Source organism: Anguilla rostrata, chromosome 7 (assembly GCF_018555375.3).
Source record: "Anguilla rostrata isolate EN2019 chromosome 7, ASM1855537v3, whole genome shotgun sequence".
NCBI lineage: Eukaryota > Metazoa > Chordata > Actinopteri > Anguilliformes > Anguillidae > Anguilla > Anguilla rostrata.
The window spans coordinates 15,867,719-15,888,085 of NC_057939.1; the positions used below are offsets into that span (position 1 = coordinate 15,867,719).

Sequence of the window (20,367 nt, forward strand, 5' to 3'; positions counted from 1 at the left end):
TTGCTCCTTTTTTTGCCAGAGGAAAATGTTGCGTTTCAGTCACGACTGAACCAGCATTTAGTAGCCTTCCTGTCGCATTGTGAAGGGCAACACATAATTGGTCATCTGAAATATCACAGAGCAACAAGGCACACAATGTCCCTTACCTGCATTTATTAAATAACCGGGATGCTGAAAAGATGTTGCCGACCAGCTCAATCGGAGAAGGGAACTGTTCATCCATGTTAGATTAGAACATACAGATTTGTCTTTAAACATAGGGGAGGTGACTGAGATCAGAAACATGCATTTCATGTTTGTTGAGGAGAATGCAAGTTAACTGACCTGGGATGTTTTTGGATCTTAAATTGAGGAGTACTTGAGATGAGATCCAGGTCAAACACTGTCGAGCTATTAGCATGTTTCATCGCATTGTTTATTAATAACTCCCAGGGCTCTGTTGGACCATGGAGGGCTTGATTTGGCAGTGGCGGCAGGATGGCGGCTCGTCGTGGGAGAATTATGGAAATGAAGTACTGATTATGATGAGCCTCTCACCGTGGGATCACTGTAGGGTGACTGAATTGATGAAGCTCGGTTCTTAAGTTCCAGGTTAAATCCAGAGAGAGAGGGAAAGTGGGGGAGAGAGAGAAAAAGAGAGTGAGAAAGAATGAGTGGAAGTAAAAGGAAAGGGCAAGAGAAGAAGGAGCAAAGGGAGGTGGAAACTGAATGAGCAAAAAGTGTAGGACCAATGAAGAGAGAAGGAGAGGTAGACAGAAAGAAAGAAATGAGTGCAGAAAAAGGTGGTAATTCATCTCAAACCGCTCCCACTTACCCCTGTCTCTAACCCCTGCTGGTCACCAGATCAGCTTGTCCACCAGCTGGTTGTTTGTGACATGCTCAGAATTGATCCCTTTAATGGAAGAGCAGCTGTTTCCTCCTGTTGTTTGATCTGAATTAGTCCCAGTTCCATTTCTTTCCCTTCTGGTGTTCAGATGCTTATTAATGCATCATGGCCACAAAATTAATCTTCTCCACAAAAATGAGAATGTTGCGTTACACAGCACTTTGTAACATATGGTGACAGACAAGGCACTATTACAATGTATTTTCAGTGAGATGATGTTGGTAGAAGTCACTGGAAGTAATCTGATGTGGTTTAATGGATCACTTGATTCAATTAGTTTCAAATGGAGCAACTAACTTCTAAAAAACGTTAGTTGAAAGCATCAGTATAATACACATTGCAGTAAGAGACACAATTATCCATGCATAAGTCTTTGATTTGATTTAGGTACGCACTTGTAATCACATAATATTTAGCCCAGTCCTTTAACCTGGTACGGCTTTTGTTGGTAGTAACAGAAAAATATGTCTTCCACTGCTAAATCACGATTCAGGTTTTTTTTTCTTTTTAAGTATAGAAGAGAAGAGTTGTCAATGGAGGGAAGAGACTATATTTAGCCTGTGCTGTGAAAGCTTTGGTACTTTATCTTCACAAACATTGAGACAAGGCCTCCCCAAGGGTGGAAGGGCTTTTTTCTGAACAGTCACAGAGAGACCTACATTAAGTTTTACAGAGGGCCCAGTGATATCTCCCTTGCATCACTGCCTAGTTGTTCTCCATCAGAGTTGCACCGATGAGATTGTTTTGTAGATATAATTGTCCATTATGAATCCCAAGTCATTTATATTGCTATGCTGACAAAGCCTGTTAATCTCTATTAGGCAATACACATTACATTCAAATGTTCACATTTTACCCCTTTATGACATGTACACTCAGCTTCATTTGGAGACTGTTGAATGATGCAGTTAATATGAGTTGGTGCATTAGGTCCAACATTTTGATTCATTGTAAACAAATTTGGTTTCAAAATTCATCGTTGACCCACTTTGAAAGCAGATTACTCTAAATTATTTAGTGAAGGAGAAAGAAATACCCACTCGTAAGAATCAAGTTCAGGGTCAAAATCAATACACCGTTTTATGTTGGTGAGCTGGAACATAATGAAAGGAATCTCTGCAGGGAATGATACTGCTTCTATTCCTGTATCTCTTTTTGCCTGTTGCATGCTAAATATAGCCGGATGTCTTTGTGTGAATTCTTAAAATCTATTTAGCACCCACTTCAGTTGAAATCAATAAGAATTATTTTTCAAGAAAATGTTGAAAGATCAGACAAAAAATGAACATTTGATGCAAACACAGAATTGATTGTACCTGTGTGTTTAGTATTTTTATGCAGTTGTATTATTATTATTACTGCATTTAATTATTTTCATCAGCGCATTCACTGCAAAAGCTGCCATCCTGAGTATGTCTGTTAAAAAAATGTTTTAAGTTTTATGACAGCACTCTGGATAAATTGTGGATGTTTTCCCCAAGAAAAATAATGCAAATTAAACATTTCACATATTTACCGAGAGACACTAACCCACATCTTCTACTGTAATTGTCCTTTGGCCTGTGCATATAAATAATATAACTGGCATCAATGCAGAAAGCAAAGTTAATTAACTGTGATCAAAGTTGAAAAATATCTGTTTGTCTCTCAAAGTGATTGTTTATAATCAGGCAGAATAACTTGCTAATACATTCACTTGTTTTTGCTGTTCATTGTTTTCAGGATTACATACTTGTCAGCAAGTGCTCTTGCTCATTGAAATCTTCACTACATTGTCCTTTTTTCTGAAAAGCAAAATTAAGAAAGTATAATGCTTTATTTTTCTTTTCTATAACCACACGAGTTACTGGTTGTTAACATCAACAGTATTTCTTGTATAAAGTACATGCTGTCAAATTTAATGACAATGGCATCAATTTTGAAATAAAAAGAGGCCCCAGACTATTTGTGGTTTCTTTTGTTTACCTCTATTCCAGACATTTCCATTCTATGGTCTCCCTCCCATCCAAGGCATGATAGTGAACTAAGTTTCCCTCCTAGTGAGGGGAAAAACTATCACTTATGGGGTAATAAAACCGCTCAAAGATAAGGCAGTGGTTACTTAATCACCATTTGATTTGTTGGTCCCTATGCAAGTCCCACTAATGAAAAGGACAGAGAGACATTAAAACAACACTTTCTCAATGCACCACATGGCTATGAAATGTCGCCCATAATTCAGAGCTCCCTGTGCACTTTGTCCATTATGGCTGGTTGTCACCGGCTCTGCAGAGGCTAATAGAGCATGCACTGTGGCCTTGGATTGAAAGGGCTGAGCCAGGGGTCCTGAAGGGCTGCAGGTTTGCAGGTATTTGTGGTTACCTTTCAATCAGCAGTCAATAAGACTGAGAATAAGATGGATTCTTTAGCCAATGAATGTCTTAAATGAATCACTGGTGCCGAAACACACCAAAACCCAGCAGACCCTGAAGCTCTCAATAACTGAATCCTGACCCGTGGTCTAATCACTCTGCCTTTTACAGATCACTGCATTTTGTAGAATACAGATCATACATGCACACAAACACTCACGTGTTCCCAAACACGTCAGGTCCTTAAATCTGAGTCATACAATGTTGTCAGTGAGTTGTCCAGAATAATGCTTCTGTTAATTGAAGTAGCACCAGTAATTCAATCATGTAGGTACATGTAAAGCACAATTATCAGTGTTAAATCAATAAGGACCACATTTATCTGTTAGAGTGTAACTTATACTATCACTGCACATTTTATAATTAAAATATGGCATATTTGAACATGATTGCATTATTTTTCCTATATCATGACATTCTGTGGGGATTTTTTGACTAGCATATTGCAATGCAGAGTTCAGATGGCACCAAACTGCAGTGGGTATGCGTATAATTTTGTTCGTGTGTGTGTTTGTGTGTGTGTATAAATCATGATTTTGCGCACCATTAAAGGTTTTTCACTTGTTAATGTATTCTGTGCAATGCATCATTGTAATAGCAAAGATGTGCAAGATAAATATGACCTGTGAAGTAACTCAACCTCAATACAAGTCTGACATCTACTAATCTGGAAAATGGTATCATGAAACATAATTAAGCAAAGAACAATTATTTTGCTAGAGATGTAAGATGACCATAATTGAACTCAATTATTTGGAAGTACAGTATAATTAGCTGAGAGAGGATATCATCATTACGCTATTATTCTTTGTATCACCATCATTCGCGTGCTTAGAGAAAGCAGGGACATGGAGGTAATGCAGGTCGCCCATATTAATGAAAGTCAGCAAGACTTGCTATTAATCTGTAATGTCTAGTGCCATTATTGTGTTCTCCCAAGCTAAAGCATGTCTTTCACTTGAGGAGTATTCAAATACATTATACAAGAGATTATTTATTTATTTAATACTGGAAACAGATGTGGAAAATCCAGGTTCAGAAAGTAAAAGTCCTCTCCAGTATTTTGGCCCAATCACCTGGTTCTGCTACTTAGCATAATTCTTCAGCCAACAGGAAGAATTAAAAACGTCTCTAGAGAAAATACTTGCCAATGGGTTTCGTTAAAGTTTACTGGTGTCCTGTATAGTTCACCAGCTCCACAGTTCATTCTCTTGAGTGTTCCATAAGCTTCAGCTACAAAAGAATAAATAATGTTGTCAATAGCATGTCAAATCTCCAGGCCTTACTGCTGGATACAACATACAGTGAAAAATATTTGTGCTTCCTGTAATGAAAAATATGTGGTGCTAGGCCTAAAAATGTACTCAATTGAAAAGGCTGAAGAAAAGTAGGTTGTGTCAAGCCCATAAATTTGTGATTTAACAATATCTAATATATAATTCCATATATGAATTAACGGAATGTGAAATGTTTCTGACTTTATCAACAACTTATACAGCATATACCCATTCAGCATTTCAGTCTTTGAGCAGTGTCTTTTGATTCCGGTGCATGGATTGTCGCATTGGTCAACTTCAACACGCTTAATGCCTTGCGCTTCTATGGTATCTAATAAGCTAGGTTGTTATTTGGGCATGGACTAACCAAATGAAGGGTAATTTACAAGTCAATTAAGTAACATAAAGGCCACAAAAATCAAAGATGTGAAAAATATGCACAAATATTATGCTGTGATCTGAACTGCTGGAGTAATTGACTTTTTGAGAAAATGCCCCATTAAACATATCTGTGCCTCAAATATATAATTCTCTCTTTGTGTGGCACAGGTTGTACCTACGTAATTTGTTTTTCAGTTTTCATGGCCAACTCGCAGTGAACTGAGAGGAAAATGTGTGTTTATAAATAAGAGTGGGGAAAAACATCTCCAAGAAGTACATGCTTGAAATGCTTGATTGTGCGGGACTACGCTTCAGATGCTTGATTGTGTGTGATTACAATCAGGCATTAATCATTCGCACTGATTTGTCATATACAACGTTGTGTTTTTTCTCAAACCAATTTTCCTTATTTTGTTGGTTTTTCAGCTTGTATTGAGAAACAAGTACAAGCTTGTTCAGTTGAAACATATTCAACTTTTAACGCCTTTTGTGCCTCTTCCTGTTTTGCAGAAAGAGTGGCTTTGTTTGAACTGCCAGACACAGAGGGCCCTGGCTGGTCAGCTGGGGGACATGCCTCCACCAATGCCTGCACCAACAAAGCAGCCTGCACCCACAAAGATTCAGGCCTCTCCTGTGAAGCAATCAGTAGTGCAATCAGCTGAGCCGGTCATCTCAGAACCCAGCCCACCAAAACCTGCACCCATTGAACAAAACACAGTGAAGGCTGAGCCCGCTGCCCCTGCCAGTCCTGCTATTGCTCCTAAGCCTACCACTTCCTCTCCTGCTAAGCAACCAACAAGGTCGGCCACAGATGATCAGACGCCACTCCAGGAACCTGCGGACATGGCTCGGACTGTTGAAATAATAGAAGAGGCAAAGAAAGCTGAAACAGTAACCGGGAAGGCCAAAATGGAGCCTGCAGAAGAAACTAAGGTTAGCTCTGTGGCCATGTCACAGCTCCAGATACGGCATCCATGATGTTGGATTTGTAAAAATAAAAAGAAAACCCATACAATAGAGTATGCTGACTCAAATCCTACAGTTACTAATCAGCCCCAAGCTATGTTTTCTATAGTCTTGGAAAATAAAGCAATACATGACAAACACCACAGAGGATTGATAAGACACAATCATTGAATGTTCCTATTGAGGTGAATACAAGAACAGAAAATTAATTTGGACTTCAACAACTGCAGACTAGACAATACTTTAGCCAAAAGTTAAAATACGTCCAAAACACAGGGATAGATAGTATTTTTATGTACAGTAGAGCCTCAGTGATATGTAATCAAAATAGGTCCATTACAATTGAAATGAAACAAAAATCATATTGAAATGTCATGAAGAATTTTTTGCAACAATCACAGAAAAACTGAAACTTATTGACAAGGAAAGGCACTGGCCAGTAGTTTATCAGTGAAAAGTGCAACTGTTTCAGAGCTTTGTTTGAGGCGTTATTTTGTTATTTTATTTGCTATTCCTAGAATCATTCCCAATAATTCTGAGGTTCTTACCTCAGAAGTTCTACTGTATTGCGTATGTTGGATGTTCTACTGACCTGGAATTCATACTAATTATATATTCTGCCCAACATTCTAAAAGCATGCATTTGGAATAGCTATAGTCATTTATAATGGAATACATCTTCCATCTCAAGGTTAAATGGGAGCAATGGAATGGAACATATTGATTTGTATAGATAACTAGTTTTAAGCTTTAATTGCTGCCTGAATATATCCTAATGCATTGTTAATTACTCTCTTTCACAGGAGAAAGCCGACAATAAATCTGGAACTTCAGGATCATCAGAGGTCATCACAGGTTCAGTTACTGAGACTCCCTCCATCATTCCAAGTGACAAAACGGAACTATTGAAAGAACCTGTCCAAAAGGATGGAGCTGCACCAGAAACCAGTCCTACAAGTCCCTCTGACTTGGCCAAGTTAGAAAGCACAGTGCTTTCTATATTAGAGGCTCAGACAAGCACAGTCAAGAAAGAGGATCCATGCAACATTCATGACCAGAAGCAAGACCAACACAGGCCAAAGACACTGCCGATATCAGGAGGATCATTCAGCTTGGAAGAGAGAAAGCATGAAGATGTCAGACAGGAGGACAAATCTCTTGTGAAAGATGTTCCCACTGATGCAGCCCCAAAGAAGGAGCGCAAGAAGCTACATGTGCTGCCAGAGGGCAGGCAGCGCAATGACTCAGTGGAGGACAGCAGCGAGAGTGAGCCCTCACCTCTCCTGCAGAGGAGAAGGAAAATCAGCGCTGCGTCAACCAGCAGTGAGGAATATAAACAGGACAGCCCGGGCTCTGGAGATGAAGAGGACTTCATCAGGAAACAGATCATGGAGATGAGTGCAGATGAGGATGCATCGGAGGATGAGGATGATTACGTACGGAAACAGATCAAGGAAGAGGAGCAGAAACGGGAGCAAGACGATAAGAAAGGGAAATGCAAAAGCACATCTGGGAAAAGCAAGCGATTGCTCAAAAAGAGCAGTGTCAGCCATGAGCCTGAGCCAGGGAGGCGCCATTCATGGCAAGATAGTGATGAGCAACAGTGTGAGGATAGTCCTGACTCTAAGAAGAGGGAAATAAAGAGCCAGGAAGGGGAAGATCCTTCCACTGAGAGCGGAGGGGGACTCCGACGTTTCAAAACAATCGAGCTCAACAACACCACTGCCTCCCCATATAATGCAGGAGCCCCGGTACGACAAGGTACAGAGGAAGGGGAGCTAGAAATGGAAAGCCTCACTGATTCTCCTGAAGACAGATCTAGAGGTGAGTCATCCAGTCTGCATGCATCCAGCTTCACCCCTGGAACATCCCCCACCTCAGTGTCCTCATTTGATGAGGACAGTGACAGCAGCCCGAGCCACAAAAGGACGAGTGGAGAGGGCAAGCAGCACCGTAAGGCCAGGCACAGACAGCACGGTCAGGTGCTTCCGACTATTGAGGACTCCTCTGAAGAGGATGAGATGCGAGAGGAGGAGGAACTTCTCAGGGAGCAGGAAAAGCAGAGGGAGGTTGATCAACACCAAGTGAAAAAGAGCTCTGGCAAAAAGTCCAAAAAAGACAAAGAGGAACTTCGGGCACAGAGGAGAAGAGAGCATCCTAAAACACCACCAAGTAATCTTTCCCCCATTGAGGATGCTTCCCCAACAGAGGAGTTGCGGCAAGCAGCAGAGATGGAGGAGCTCCACAAATCATCCTGCTCTGAGTATTCCCCAAGTATCGAGTCTGAACCTGAGGGATTTGAAATCCACCCAGACAAGATCATCGCTGTTCAGAAAGTGTACCAGCTGCCAACATCCGTTTCACTCTACTCTCCAACTGAAGAACAGAATACTGAAATTACCAAAGACACCATGGACAAATCATTAAAAAGTGCAGATGAGGCCTATGAGGAGATGATGCAGAATGTAAAAACTCTTCAAGGTAAGAAGGAAACAGAAGGGCAAGTTGAGAAAGAGCCTCTCTACGGTGGCATGCTGATCGAAGACTACATTTATGAGTCATTAGTTGAGAACAAGGTCACTGGAAACTATGTGGCCCAAAAACAAGAATCAAGCAAAATTTCAGTGCAAGAACCTGTGAAGAAACTGAGATCACCAGACGAGGTGTACGAAGATATGCAGAGGAAGAAAGAAATTATTCTTAAAGAACAGGGACTTCAGCAAACACAACCAGTTAAGAAAACGTCTCAGCCACAGCAAGAGATTGATTTACCAGTCCTCACTAGTAAGCCAACCTATGTGAATATTACCACAAGCGACACAGCTCCCCCAGGTAAGGATGGAAAACCACTACTGGATGCCGAGGCTGCTTATGAGGAACTTATGAAGCGACAAAGAGTCATTCTCACACCTGGAACAAGCCCAACCCAGGCAGTACCTGAATTACACGATGTGGTTTTAATCCCCTCTGAAAGAGGTACAGAAGACACTCATGGGGAAGGTGTAATGTCTGAAGCTCCTGTTAGGGGCCAAACGCCTGACACGACTGTTTCTTCAGCTGCCTCCTCCAAAAAGGCACTCTATCCCATACCAGACTTAAAAATAACCCAATGTTCCTCTGGAGAAGAAGACATTGAAGAGGAAGACAGCATAGCTCAAAGACAGGAAAAGGTGAAACTGTCAGACCTCCCACAAGCTGAACAGATTGTGATGAAAGATGAGCAAACATCTGTGGCAAGTTCTCCAGCTCCAGTCTCTCCTTCAGTTTCGACTCCAGTTCAGGTTACAGCTCCAGCTGTGGCTCCAGCTCCAGCTTCTGCTCCAGCACCATTTACAGCTCCAGCAGTAGTTCCAATGCCAGCTCCAGTTGCGGCTCCAACTCCAGTTCCAGCCTCAGCACCAGCGGCAGCAGCAGTTCCAATTCCAGTCCCAGCTGAAATTGCCATATGTCAAGCCCCACCACCCCCTCCACCTCCACCTCCACCACCATTGCCACTATCATTCACAAAGGCTCCGGTTATGACAGAAACACCACATGCAATGACTGCAGCTTGTGCTTCTACATCAGTGACCACCCCCTTGGACTTGACATCCTCCCCTTCTCAGACTGCACAGCCTGCAGGTTTGGGTGTAGAATCAATGGTAGAGGATCTTAGTAAACCAAGGTCTTCAGTTGATGAAAGGTTTGCTTCAGGACCTATTCCTAATGTGTCAGCTACAACTATTTCCCCAGTTTTGCCTCTTGTCATGCAGTCTGCACAAGAACCTGGCGTGGCAAGTGATATGTCAGTGACAAATATCTGCCCTGTAACTGGAGTTATTAGCCTTAAAACTACTGTTGCAAGTGTTTCAGCTATACCTACTGTACCTCATTATGCTCCAGCTGTTTCAAGCATAGTGTCAACTGCTGTTTCTGCCACTGTGTCTACCACTCAGACACTTATGTCTGCTCCCCCAATACCCCCAAAACCTGCAATCCTGCTCAGAGGGTCATCTCAGGAAAAGGCAGATATATGTGATACTGTGCCACCCCCTCCTCCCCCTCCACCTCCTCCACTACTTCCCCCTATACTGCCTAAGCCAGCTGTTTACCCTAAAAAGCCTCCTATTAGTACCCCACCAATCATGCCAGCTGTGGCACTGGGATTAGCTTCAACAGCTGTGACAGTGGTACACGCAACAATAACAACTGCAGGGCCAAGTGCAACATTGAAGAGCTCAGTGGCCCCTACTTACAAACCCCATGTACCCCCACCCGTGCCACCAAAGCCTGCGTCCATCCCGGCAGGTTTAACATTCAGTCACAAACCAGGCGAAAGTGTGAAACCTCCTGTTGCTCCAAAACCTGCAGTGGCCCAGCCAGCAGGTCAAGTAGTAGCAATGACACAATCAAGACCTGCAGCCCCACCTAGCACAACTGCTATGACCCTGAATCTGAGTGCCCCAGTTGAGTACAAACAAAGTGCAACCACACCTAAGTCACCATTGTCCCCAAGGTATGGAAACTCTTTACATGAGACATATGTGGTCATCACATTACCATCTGAGCCTGGCACTCCTGTCGAAGGCATTATAACTCAGGCTCCCACAAGTCCAGCTTTGGTATCTCCAATGACACATATAGCACAAACAACAGTACCAGTTGCATATACACACTATACAAAATCAGTAGAAATACAGGGAACTGAGAAGGTAGTTTCAAGCATGAGTCAGATGTACTCTTCAATGTCAACCTCAACGCAGCCTGTTGTACCTTTGCCTAACCTTGTAGCCCAGGTTGTGACTACAGAAGTCCAAAGGACAACAGTTTCCGTTGTTCGAGAAAGGATACCTGTAACGCCTCTGGTGTCTGCTCCAGGAACAGCCAGTCAAGTTGTTACAGTTGCCCAAGAATCTCCAAAAGCACAACCAAAGCCAAAAGAGAATGGGAAGATGTACTACTCTGGGGATGTTGTTGATCTTCGTACATTGAAACAGGATGCTGAAATGACAGATAAAGGGTTGGATTTGTCAGCAACAGATTCAAGAGGTCAGTCTGTTTCAGCTGATACCAGTGGGCGTCAGACCAGTACTGTGCAGTCAGTAATTGTTAACCTAAGCACAGAAGTAACACCAGTGTCATCTATGCCATTTGTGACTGATAACATAACCATTGTTACCTGCACAGCCACAATATCCTGCAACAATGGTGCAGGCAACAGACCACTCAATCTAGGCAATACCACGTCAATGCCTCTACAGCTTACAACATCTAAACCATTTGAACCAGTTGCCCAGATAGTATATCGACCCATAGATTCACAACCTACAACTAATTTTAATACAGAGGCCCCCATTAATCTATCCTTTGGAACCATTTCCAGTGCAGAAACATCAAGGTCTCCTGTGACTATTGCTCCAGCCTCCATAACAGATCACATCACCACTCTCCCTGCACACATTGAGGTTGGGCTTGCAAGCGCTGTAGACCTGACCACAACCAAGCCCATTCAAACTATGGTTGCTGTTAATGGGTCTAATACAGCGGTGGTCACTACTGTCATGGAAGATGACGGCAAACCTGTGGATCTTACAGCAGGGAAACGGGCTGTTTGCTGCGATGTTGTGTACAAGCTTCCTTTTGCTGGGAGCTGTACAACACAGCAACCTGCAACTGCACTACCTGAGGACCGGTTTGGATATAGAGATGATCATTATCAGTACAATCGCTCTGGACCATACAGCATGAGAGGTTTTGGTGGAATGAAGTCATCTATGTCTGATACTAACTTAGCAGAGGCTGGGTTGTTCTTCTACAAAAGCAAAAATAGTTATGGTTATCAAAATGGAGCAACAGAGGGTGCAGTAGACTTGACATCTGCGAAAATATCCACAGGTCAGTATGATTGCGGTGCAACAGATCTTTCATTGAAATTTCATTTTGAATTGCCTCCACTTATTCCTGGTTGATAGCGCTGCTTTATTTTCGTATTTTGTTCGGTTTTTGCTTTTTTGCATTTTTGTCTCCTTTTGTATTTTGGACAAAAATATGATTTTTTTCCCCCTCATTTTTTTTTCATTGCATGCATATTACTCAATAGTGATTTTGATTTGCATGGTTATATTCAGAATTGGAGGTTTTCGCATGCTCTCTGTATTACGTACTCTCCTCTGGATGTGCATGACTTTCCATCTTCAACTTTAAAAATGCATTGTTTTTGAGGACTAAGCTATATGTGAACCTATTATTACAGGTGAAATTATGGACTACTCAAGCAAGGGCACTGGAGCATATCCCTCTATGACTGTTCCTCAATATTCCCAAGCCAGAATAACCTCTGCGGTGGGGACACACTTCGGTACCAACAGTGTGTTAAGGTCCTCGAACGGGGTTGTGTATTCATCCGTGGCAGCACCTGTTCCCGCCACGTATGCCATCACCACCCAGCCAGGATCAATATTTAGCACGACATACAATGCCTTGTCTGGAATGCACACCAGTGACACCATGCCATCTCTCTCAAGTCTACACGATCAGCCCCTCCCAAGGTCTTACAGTTTCCTAACAACCACAGCTGCAGAGCAGCGAGCAGCAGTCAGCCAGGAAATAGCCTTTTCAAAAGAGGGACTGTTTAAAGCTTTTACCGAGGCTGTTCCGACAGCAACGACCACACTTGGCTCATACACGGACGCGTCACTGGAGGCGATTGCAGCGTCTCTGGAGGCCCTGGCCTCACCGATGGTCCCAGGCTCGGATGAGAGCACACAGCAGTATCAGATGGAACGTGAGTTCCTGGAGCTGGAGAAGATGAAGCAGCTGCGTCTGGCCGAAGAGCTGGAGTGGGAACGGCAGGAGATCCAAAGGTTCCGTGAGCAGGAGCAACTCATAGTTCAGAAGGAGCTGGAAGAGCTACAGACCATGAAGCAGCAGCTCCTCTTCCAGCAGGAGGAGGAGCGCCAGGCCCACCTGATGATGCAGCAGGAGACCTACGCCCAGCAGCAGCTCCAGCTGGAGCAGATTCAGCAGCTCCAACAACAACTGCAGCAGCAGCTGGAAGAGCAGAAAATGAGACAGATGTTTCCCTATGATGCACCCACCACTTCTGAGCAGACCCTGATAGATGCACATTATGCAGGGGGTGAAGGTAGCCAGTACTGGCCAGAGCAGGATCAGAGTGGGGTTCCATCCACAGTTGCTGGCCTTGAGCTTCAACAAAATGCAACCTGGTACACTGTGCCCACCGAGGGTGTTGCCCAATATATTCCTAACCTGCCAGAGTCTGAAATGCTGCTCAAAGTGTCAGAAGGGCAGGAACTTGCACTCCACTCTGACAGGATACCTGGCCAATATGATGAGCATGGCACTGATGCATCCAACAGGAAAATAGTGGAAAGCAGTGTTCAGACTGATGATGAGGAAGGGGTTGACAAGGTTTGCACAGGCAGGAGAAAGAAGAACAAGAGGAGTGTAGACTCCAGTGTACAGACAGATGATGAGGACCAGGATGAGTGGGACATCCCCACCAGAAGCAGGCGCAAGTCTCGTACTAGCAAGCAGGGCTCCAAGGTCTCCAGCATTGCCATCCAGACCGTGGCTGAAATTTCAGTACAGACAGATCATTCTGGAACTATCAAAAGGCCATCAGTTAGAGCTCAGGTTGACACCACGTTGGAGATTGTTAAACAAATCTCTTCACCAGAGAAAACATATAGAGGAGGTAGCACAAGTTGCCAGACAGAGGTAGGCTCTGGTAAAACATCTCCTCAGAAGGATAAGAGGCGGCCCATTCCCTTAGAGATAGGCTACAGTACCCACCTTAAGGCAGACTCCACCCTCCAAGTAGCCCCTTCCCCTCCAAAGTCCCCCAAAGTGCTGTATTCTCCCATCTCACCCTTGTCCCCAAGCAAATCATTAGAATTTGCTTCATATGAGAAATCTGTTGGTGACACAATACCACAGAAAATGCTAACTGCAGAACCATCCAAACCTCCTCCCACAAGTCCTCGGACACTGAAAGCCATGCAGCGATCATTATCTGATCCCAAGCCACAGAGTCCTACATCAGAGGAGAGGACAGGATCCAATTTCCAATATTCAGATGGACACTCAGTAAGTTTATTTTTATTTATTACTAAATCAACAGAAATAGTGGTAGAACTGGATGTGCTTATGAGCAGAATAATATAATTTTGAAAATTAAATGAAGCAATTAGCATATTACATTTGGAAAACATTACAAACATATTGGTTCCAGTTTATACTTTTACTTAAATGCAAAGTTTGCATAAAAAGTAATCCCACCAGTTGATTTCTGTACATGCATAAATGTACATTTTCTGGTTTGAATGAAGCTTGTTCTGTCTGGTGTGTCTAATTTTAATATCACGCCCACCTCCCATCTGGTTTGACAGACTGAAAGTGTGCAGAGATGTTCTTGTGAAGCTGTAACTTTCGCCGTACAATCACAACACCCAGAAATGATTCACAGTCTTCACTCACATCCCTAAAAACAAAACACCAGTTCGAATTTATTTCCTGCTGCAAGCGTTACTTGAAACAGAATTTAATTAGGAAACATAAAATAGCATATGAGTATCTGGAACAAAAGAAAATCCATCAGGCATAAATAATATTTGTTTGACTGTATAGCTGGCTTTATATGGCAGATAAAAATCTGTATAATGACACAAGGCTTTTCTGTACTCAGTAAGCACTCATAAGTTGTCGCGAGATCTGCGCGATGTAATCAAATTCATCCGTACAAAGTATTGTTCACAGAATGTGATCACTAGCTCTACACCCGTGAGGACGCTGTTTGATGCATCGTGGAGCAAGCAAGCAAACATTATAAATACTGAACATTCAAACAGTGTCATCACGGAGATGTAGGGCCAGTGAACAAACGCTCTGAAATACTATGTCAAATACTCTGTCATTTTGATGGAATTGATTACATTGTACAGACGTTACGACAACTATGTGTACATATTTGGTATGTATGGAGGATCTCTGGGTCCTAGAGTGGTTTCCAGGAGACTACTTTGCCCACAGGGACACAACAACACATCAACAGGCCACATAGCTTCCTTTCCAGCTTCTCAAGCAGCACAAACTTGTATAATTGACTATTTGCATGTTCGCTTCGACCTATTATCACAAATTGACTACAATTTGTTTATCTCTTTCAATTAAAATTAATTACTCTGAATGATATTTTCAGAATAATAATTCTGTTTACCATGCAGAAGGTCTGATGATGTCATGTTTGTTTTATATCATTTGCTTTTATTTGCTTCATGTCTCTGAAAAACCTGCCTTTATTTTCCAGTAGGCTTTTCCCTGATTGTGTTTTTTACACTGCTAACTGTCAATGTAGGGCTGTATATCCTGGATATTAGCTCGCCTATAAATAATACAAACAGATAGCTCCTGCTATAGTGGGGGCTACTTTTTTCATCTGCAGAATTAATGAAAATGAAAAATTATTATTTGGTTTGTTGTGTAAAGTGTAATAGTTCTGTTTTGAATTATTAGTTTAATTCATGTAATTAATTTTATTTCGTTTTACTTGCACCCTTGCCCTTATTCATAACACCAAAATATTGTTTCATGGAGAAATTAATTTGATACTTGACTACAGTCATTTGTGTTCAGGTGTTAAATTTGCACATTTGTTTTAGTGCCACAGATGCATAATGCAAATAAGTCTGTCTGTGTCCATGACTTTAGTTAAAAATCTTCCTCTCTGTCTGTATACCATACAATATACCTTTGTTCATGCCACTGTGAATTATATTACTGAAATTTTACTATTTTGCTATTTTTTCTATTGTAATGGGAAAATCATCTCATTTTAGTATCCTTGTTTTAAATGCCCTCTGAGAAAAACAAATGCCACTATGTGATATGCATTTTGATACCAACCCTCTCCAGTGATGTAGAAACTAGTTTTCTGCCTGAATGATCAGAGCTTGGAGCAAGCTGCTCCAACATATGAGGTGTAGAAAATGGCAGAGTAAAACCTGCACAAAAATATGAACTTCCTAGGGATCTATAGAGACTTAATCTGAATACAGTATGTTTGTTTGAAGGTAATATAGGTATTCTGTATTAATACAGTTATGCAAAATGCACAGCACCATATAAAATGAATTCTTAACTACTATAGTATAGTTTTAGTAGGCTTCCAGGAAATACAGGCATTATTGTGTTTGCATTTAATTTTTATCTGGAATTTTGTAACCTCTAAATTGTCCTCTTTGGATTTGTATTCTGAACATAATTGAACAGAAATATCACTTAACAATTTAACACCTGTAGCTGAATATTAGATTTTTTGCTTAATGTTTGTTTTTTTTTCTTTCCCAGGGCAAAGGCTCACAGAGCAGCACCCCATCAGGTACTCAAAAGAAAGTGAAACGCACTCTCCCCAATCCGCCACCAGAGGAGGAGTCGGCAGGCAGCCAAACAGGGTACAGCACTGGCTCAGCTCGTCGTCGCCTCTGCAGGAACACCACTATGGCTCGGGCCAAGATCCTGCAGGACATTGACCGGGAGCTTGACCTTGTAGAGCGAGAGTCCTCTAAGCTTCGAAAGAAGCAGGCTGAGCTTGATGAGGAGGAGAAGGAGATCGATGCCAAGCTGCGGTACCTCGAGATGGGCATCAACCGGAGGAAAGACGCCTTGCTGAAGGAGAGGGAAAAGAGAGAGAGGGCCTACCTGCAGGGCGTGGCAGAGGAACGGGACTACATGTCCGACAGTGAGGTCAGCAACATTAGAGAGACGAGGGGGAATGGTCACGGAATGGAGAGGCCTAGAACGGCACCACAGTCTGAATTCAACCAGTTTATCCCACCACAGACTCAGCCTGAGTCTCAGTATGCCCAGTCAGGGGGTTCTTACAGCCAGTATTCATATGCACCACAGACCCAAGCCACCACTCAGTACCCCCAGCAGACTCTTTACCAGCAGCCGTCCTTATACCATCAGCAGGTGGCTCCATATCAGTCCCAATCAATCTACTCCTCAGTGCCTAGTCTGTCCTATCCCCAGTCCTCCCACCAGCAGTCCCAGCAGCAGAGCTACCAGCACTCCTCACAGGTCCTCCTGATGCAGCAGAAAGCCAGGCAGACCACACTTTCAGAACTGGAACCAAAGATCACCACAAACTATGAAGTCATACGCAATCAGCCGCTCATGATGGGCTCCTCTTCCACAGATACCTCATACGCCATCCCCCACCATGCGGGCAAATACAGCAGCCTAGACCTGAGACTGGGCCTGGAGGAGAGGGGCAGCATGGCCAGCAGCCCCATGTCCAGTATCTCTGCTGACTCCTTCTATGCCGACATCGACCACCACACACCCAGGAACTATGTCTTAATTGATGACATTGGTGAACTCACCAAGAGCTCCGCGGGGCTGTCCTCCAGCTTCACCATTCCAGACAAGGACCTTGCCAAGGCTGACCGGCTCCTACGTGCTGCCGAGGCACGCCGTTCTGCCGAGGTGACAGACTACCTTGGGCCTTTGCAGGGGTCTTCCAGGCTCCACTCCTACAACAAGCCAGAGGAGGATGCCATGGAGGAGCCCTATGAGCTGAAGCTGCTGAAACAACAGATCAAGCAGGAGTTCCGAAGGGGCACTGAAGCCCTGGACCCTCTGACCGGCCTGCCGCACTACTACCCTGGTGAGAGCAGCTACAGACACTTCCCCAAGACTGAAAAATACAGCATCAGCAGGCTGACACTGGAGAAACAAGCCGCTAAGCAGCTTCCTGCTTCAGTGCTTTATCAGAAACAGGCTAAGCATAAAAAAGCCCTGATGGATCCTAAAATCACCAAATTCTCCCCCATCCAAGAAAGTAAAGATCTGGAACCGGATTACAGCAGCTACCTGGCATCCAGTGCCTCTTCAGTCAGTGGCCTGTCCTCAAGGGCGAGGCTACTGCAAGATGAAATCACATTTGGTTTGAGGAAGAACATCACTGACCAGCAGAAATACCTGGGTTCTACCCTTGGAGCTAATCTTGCACAATCTCTCAATTTAGGGCAGAGCCTCAATCTGGGCCCAAATCTGCGATCCTCTCTTCAGGATGATGCAGCATACCCCAGTGGCAGCAGATCCAGACCCTCCTCAAGGCCTTCCTCTGTTTATGGACTAGATCTCTCCTTAAAAAGAGACTTGTCCAGTTCCTCTCTGCGTCTAAAAACAGAAGGCGAGGCCTTAGACTCCTCTTTCACGACTCCTTCAGTGCGAACCAAGCCAACAAGCCTGCCCATAAGCCAAAGTAGGGGGCGCATCCCAATCGTGGCACAGAACTCTGAGGAGGAGAGTCCCTTGAGTCCAGTCGGTCAGCCTATGGGCATGGCGCGCGCATCCGCTGGGCCCCTCCCACCCATATCGGCCGACTCAAGGGACCAGTTTGGCTCAAGCCACTCCCTCCCTGAAGTGCAGCAGCATATGAGAGAGGAGTCCAGGACACGTGGCTATGACCGGGACATAGCCTTCATAATGGATGATTTGCAAGGCGCCATGTCCGATAGCGAAGGTAAATTTGGTCTCAGACTGTTATCACGCCACCGCTCTGTGGATTTGCATTTCATGCATGTACCTGGTTGTGTCCATGTCTGTTTATGTAAGCTTTGATTTTTCCTTTGTCTTGTTTCCTTTCTTCTGTTTATTATGATTAAACCTATTTCTTTCTGATTCACTGATTTTATGTCCACTTGATGCATGCCTTAGTCTGTGTGTGTTTTTTTCTTCAAATCTATTTGAAAATTGTTATTATGCCACATATTGACTACCATGCTGTGCTTGCTAAATGATTTGTAGTAAAAATAGAACAAGTTACAAATAACCAAAATAACACAAGAAGTGCCTCTCTCCCAACTTGAAACATACTTAACAATTGTTCTCATCAGATGGAAAAGGATTTTGCTTTTTTCTGAAGTGAGACAGTAAGACTGAACACCAAAATTGCTCATATTCTACGTCATATTTAAGCAAGTGAGGCAAAAATAAATCATATACACTGTCTTAATTACAGACTATCTAATCAAAAGCCCTTAGTGCATGTACCACTGAAGATGAATAAATATAAGCATTACCTTACATGTATTATTTGGGGTCAACACTTTCTCATTCCAACTCGTCAAACATTGCAGTTTGGGCAAGGGCTCTTCTCATCACTATTCAACGCGTTGAATAGACTTGGGTGTCTTTGGTTGACGAGTTTGGTAGCCCATTGAATTGAATTACCACTTTGGCGGATTTTGATGCTATGGACAGACAGTAGCCTGAGCCTCAGCGCAAATTCGAAGCTCGTATTTGTAGATAATCAATTCTATTGTGATTCAAATTTGATTAGTTAAAATCACATACACATAAACCGAAATATACCAGAAATTATGTCATTTCAATACTATAATAAAAATTATTTTAAAAGCATCAACATAAACCTAGGCTAATGCATGCTGGGTGACGTAGTTTATTTCAGTAGCCTAGTAGTCGATGGGCTACCAAACTCGTCAACCCAAGTCCCAAGTCTATCCAGCGCGTCGAATGGTGACGAGAAGAGCCCTTGCCGAAGCTGCAATATTTGATGAGTTGGGACGAGAATGTGTTATTGGGGTAAGATGGTTGGAGGATAATAAATGAGCTGTCACCACAGATGAAAGACAGCCACAGATCATTTGGGATTTTTAAAAGAATGTCATATTGACAATTCTATTTATCCACAATATTGTCATGAAGGCTGAATTACATTATTCTCACTGTGGTATAAGAATCATTTGCCTTTATGCAAGCAGGTCAGCTCTGACACAGGGTGCATAGAACAAGCAACCTTGTATTTATAAATGCTTGTGTTGCTCCTATGCTATTCAGACAAGTAACTTTGTTTTTGCGCTGGTAGGCATTTTCTTTCCACAAACAGCTTTTGATAGAGATATTCAAAGATGCAAATGTTGTCTTACTTATTATAGTGACTTTACTGTCTTGGACCAAACTTGAATCGATATGACAATTTCCAGTTGTAAAGTTAGTCTTTCCTGTGGATGAACAGAGATGTATTTATTTAGACAGTTGATTTTTCAGTTAGTTCATTCGTGTTTAGATTGTCCATATATTTAGTTTATTTTCAGTGTAAAGTTTTCATATTCATAAACGCCATGCATATTAATATTAATAACCATAAACTGCCACATTTTTTACTTTTACCATTTCTTGAAATTGCATGTTTCTGTATGTAATGTCAGTGTATGTTTCAGTTTTAATAAACCATTTATTTGCATGTCATTGACCTTTCATAGTGACTTTTTTCCTGATAAATTTGCATGATGTTCTTTGTTGATTGAAAAAAAAAAGTCATATTTACTCTATCTGTTGATGACTCTATCATGTATTTTTGAATCTAAAGTAGGGCTGCTGTTAATGTATGTTGATCTGAGTGAAAATACATTTAGTT

The 20,367-nt window shown here is 42.6% G+C and overlaps 1 protein-coding gene across 10 annotated transcripts in view; it reads left to right on the forward strand.

Annotated features, from left to right (window-relative positions):
* Positions 1–20,367, forward strand: part of pcloa (piccolo presynaptic cytomatrix protein a) — an 82,856-nt gene that overhangs the window by 23,541 nt on the left and 38,948 nt on the right. For all 10 annotated transcript variants that reach the window (XM_064343131.1, XM_064343133.1, XM_064343136.1 and 7 more), the window contains exons 4-7: positions 5,466–5,888; positions 6,725–11,795; positions 12,154–14,009; positions 16,269–18,450. In XM_064343131.1, the coding sequence (XP_064199201.1) occupies positions 5,466–5,888; positions 6,725–11,795; positions 12,154–14,009; positions 16,269–18,450 (9,532 nt within the window). The remainder of the gene's footprint in view (positions 1–5,465; positions 5,889–6,724; positions 11,796–12,153; positions 14,010–16,268; positions 18,451–20,367) is intronic.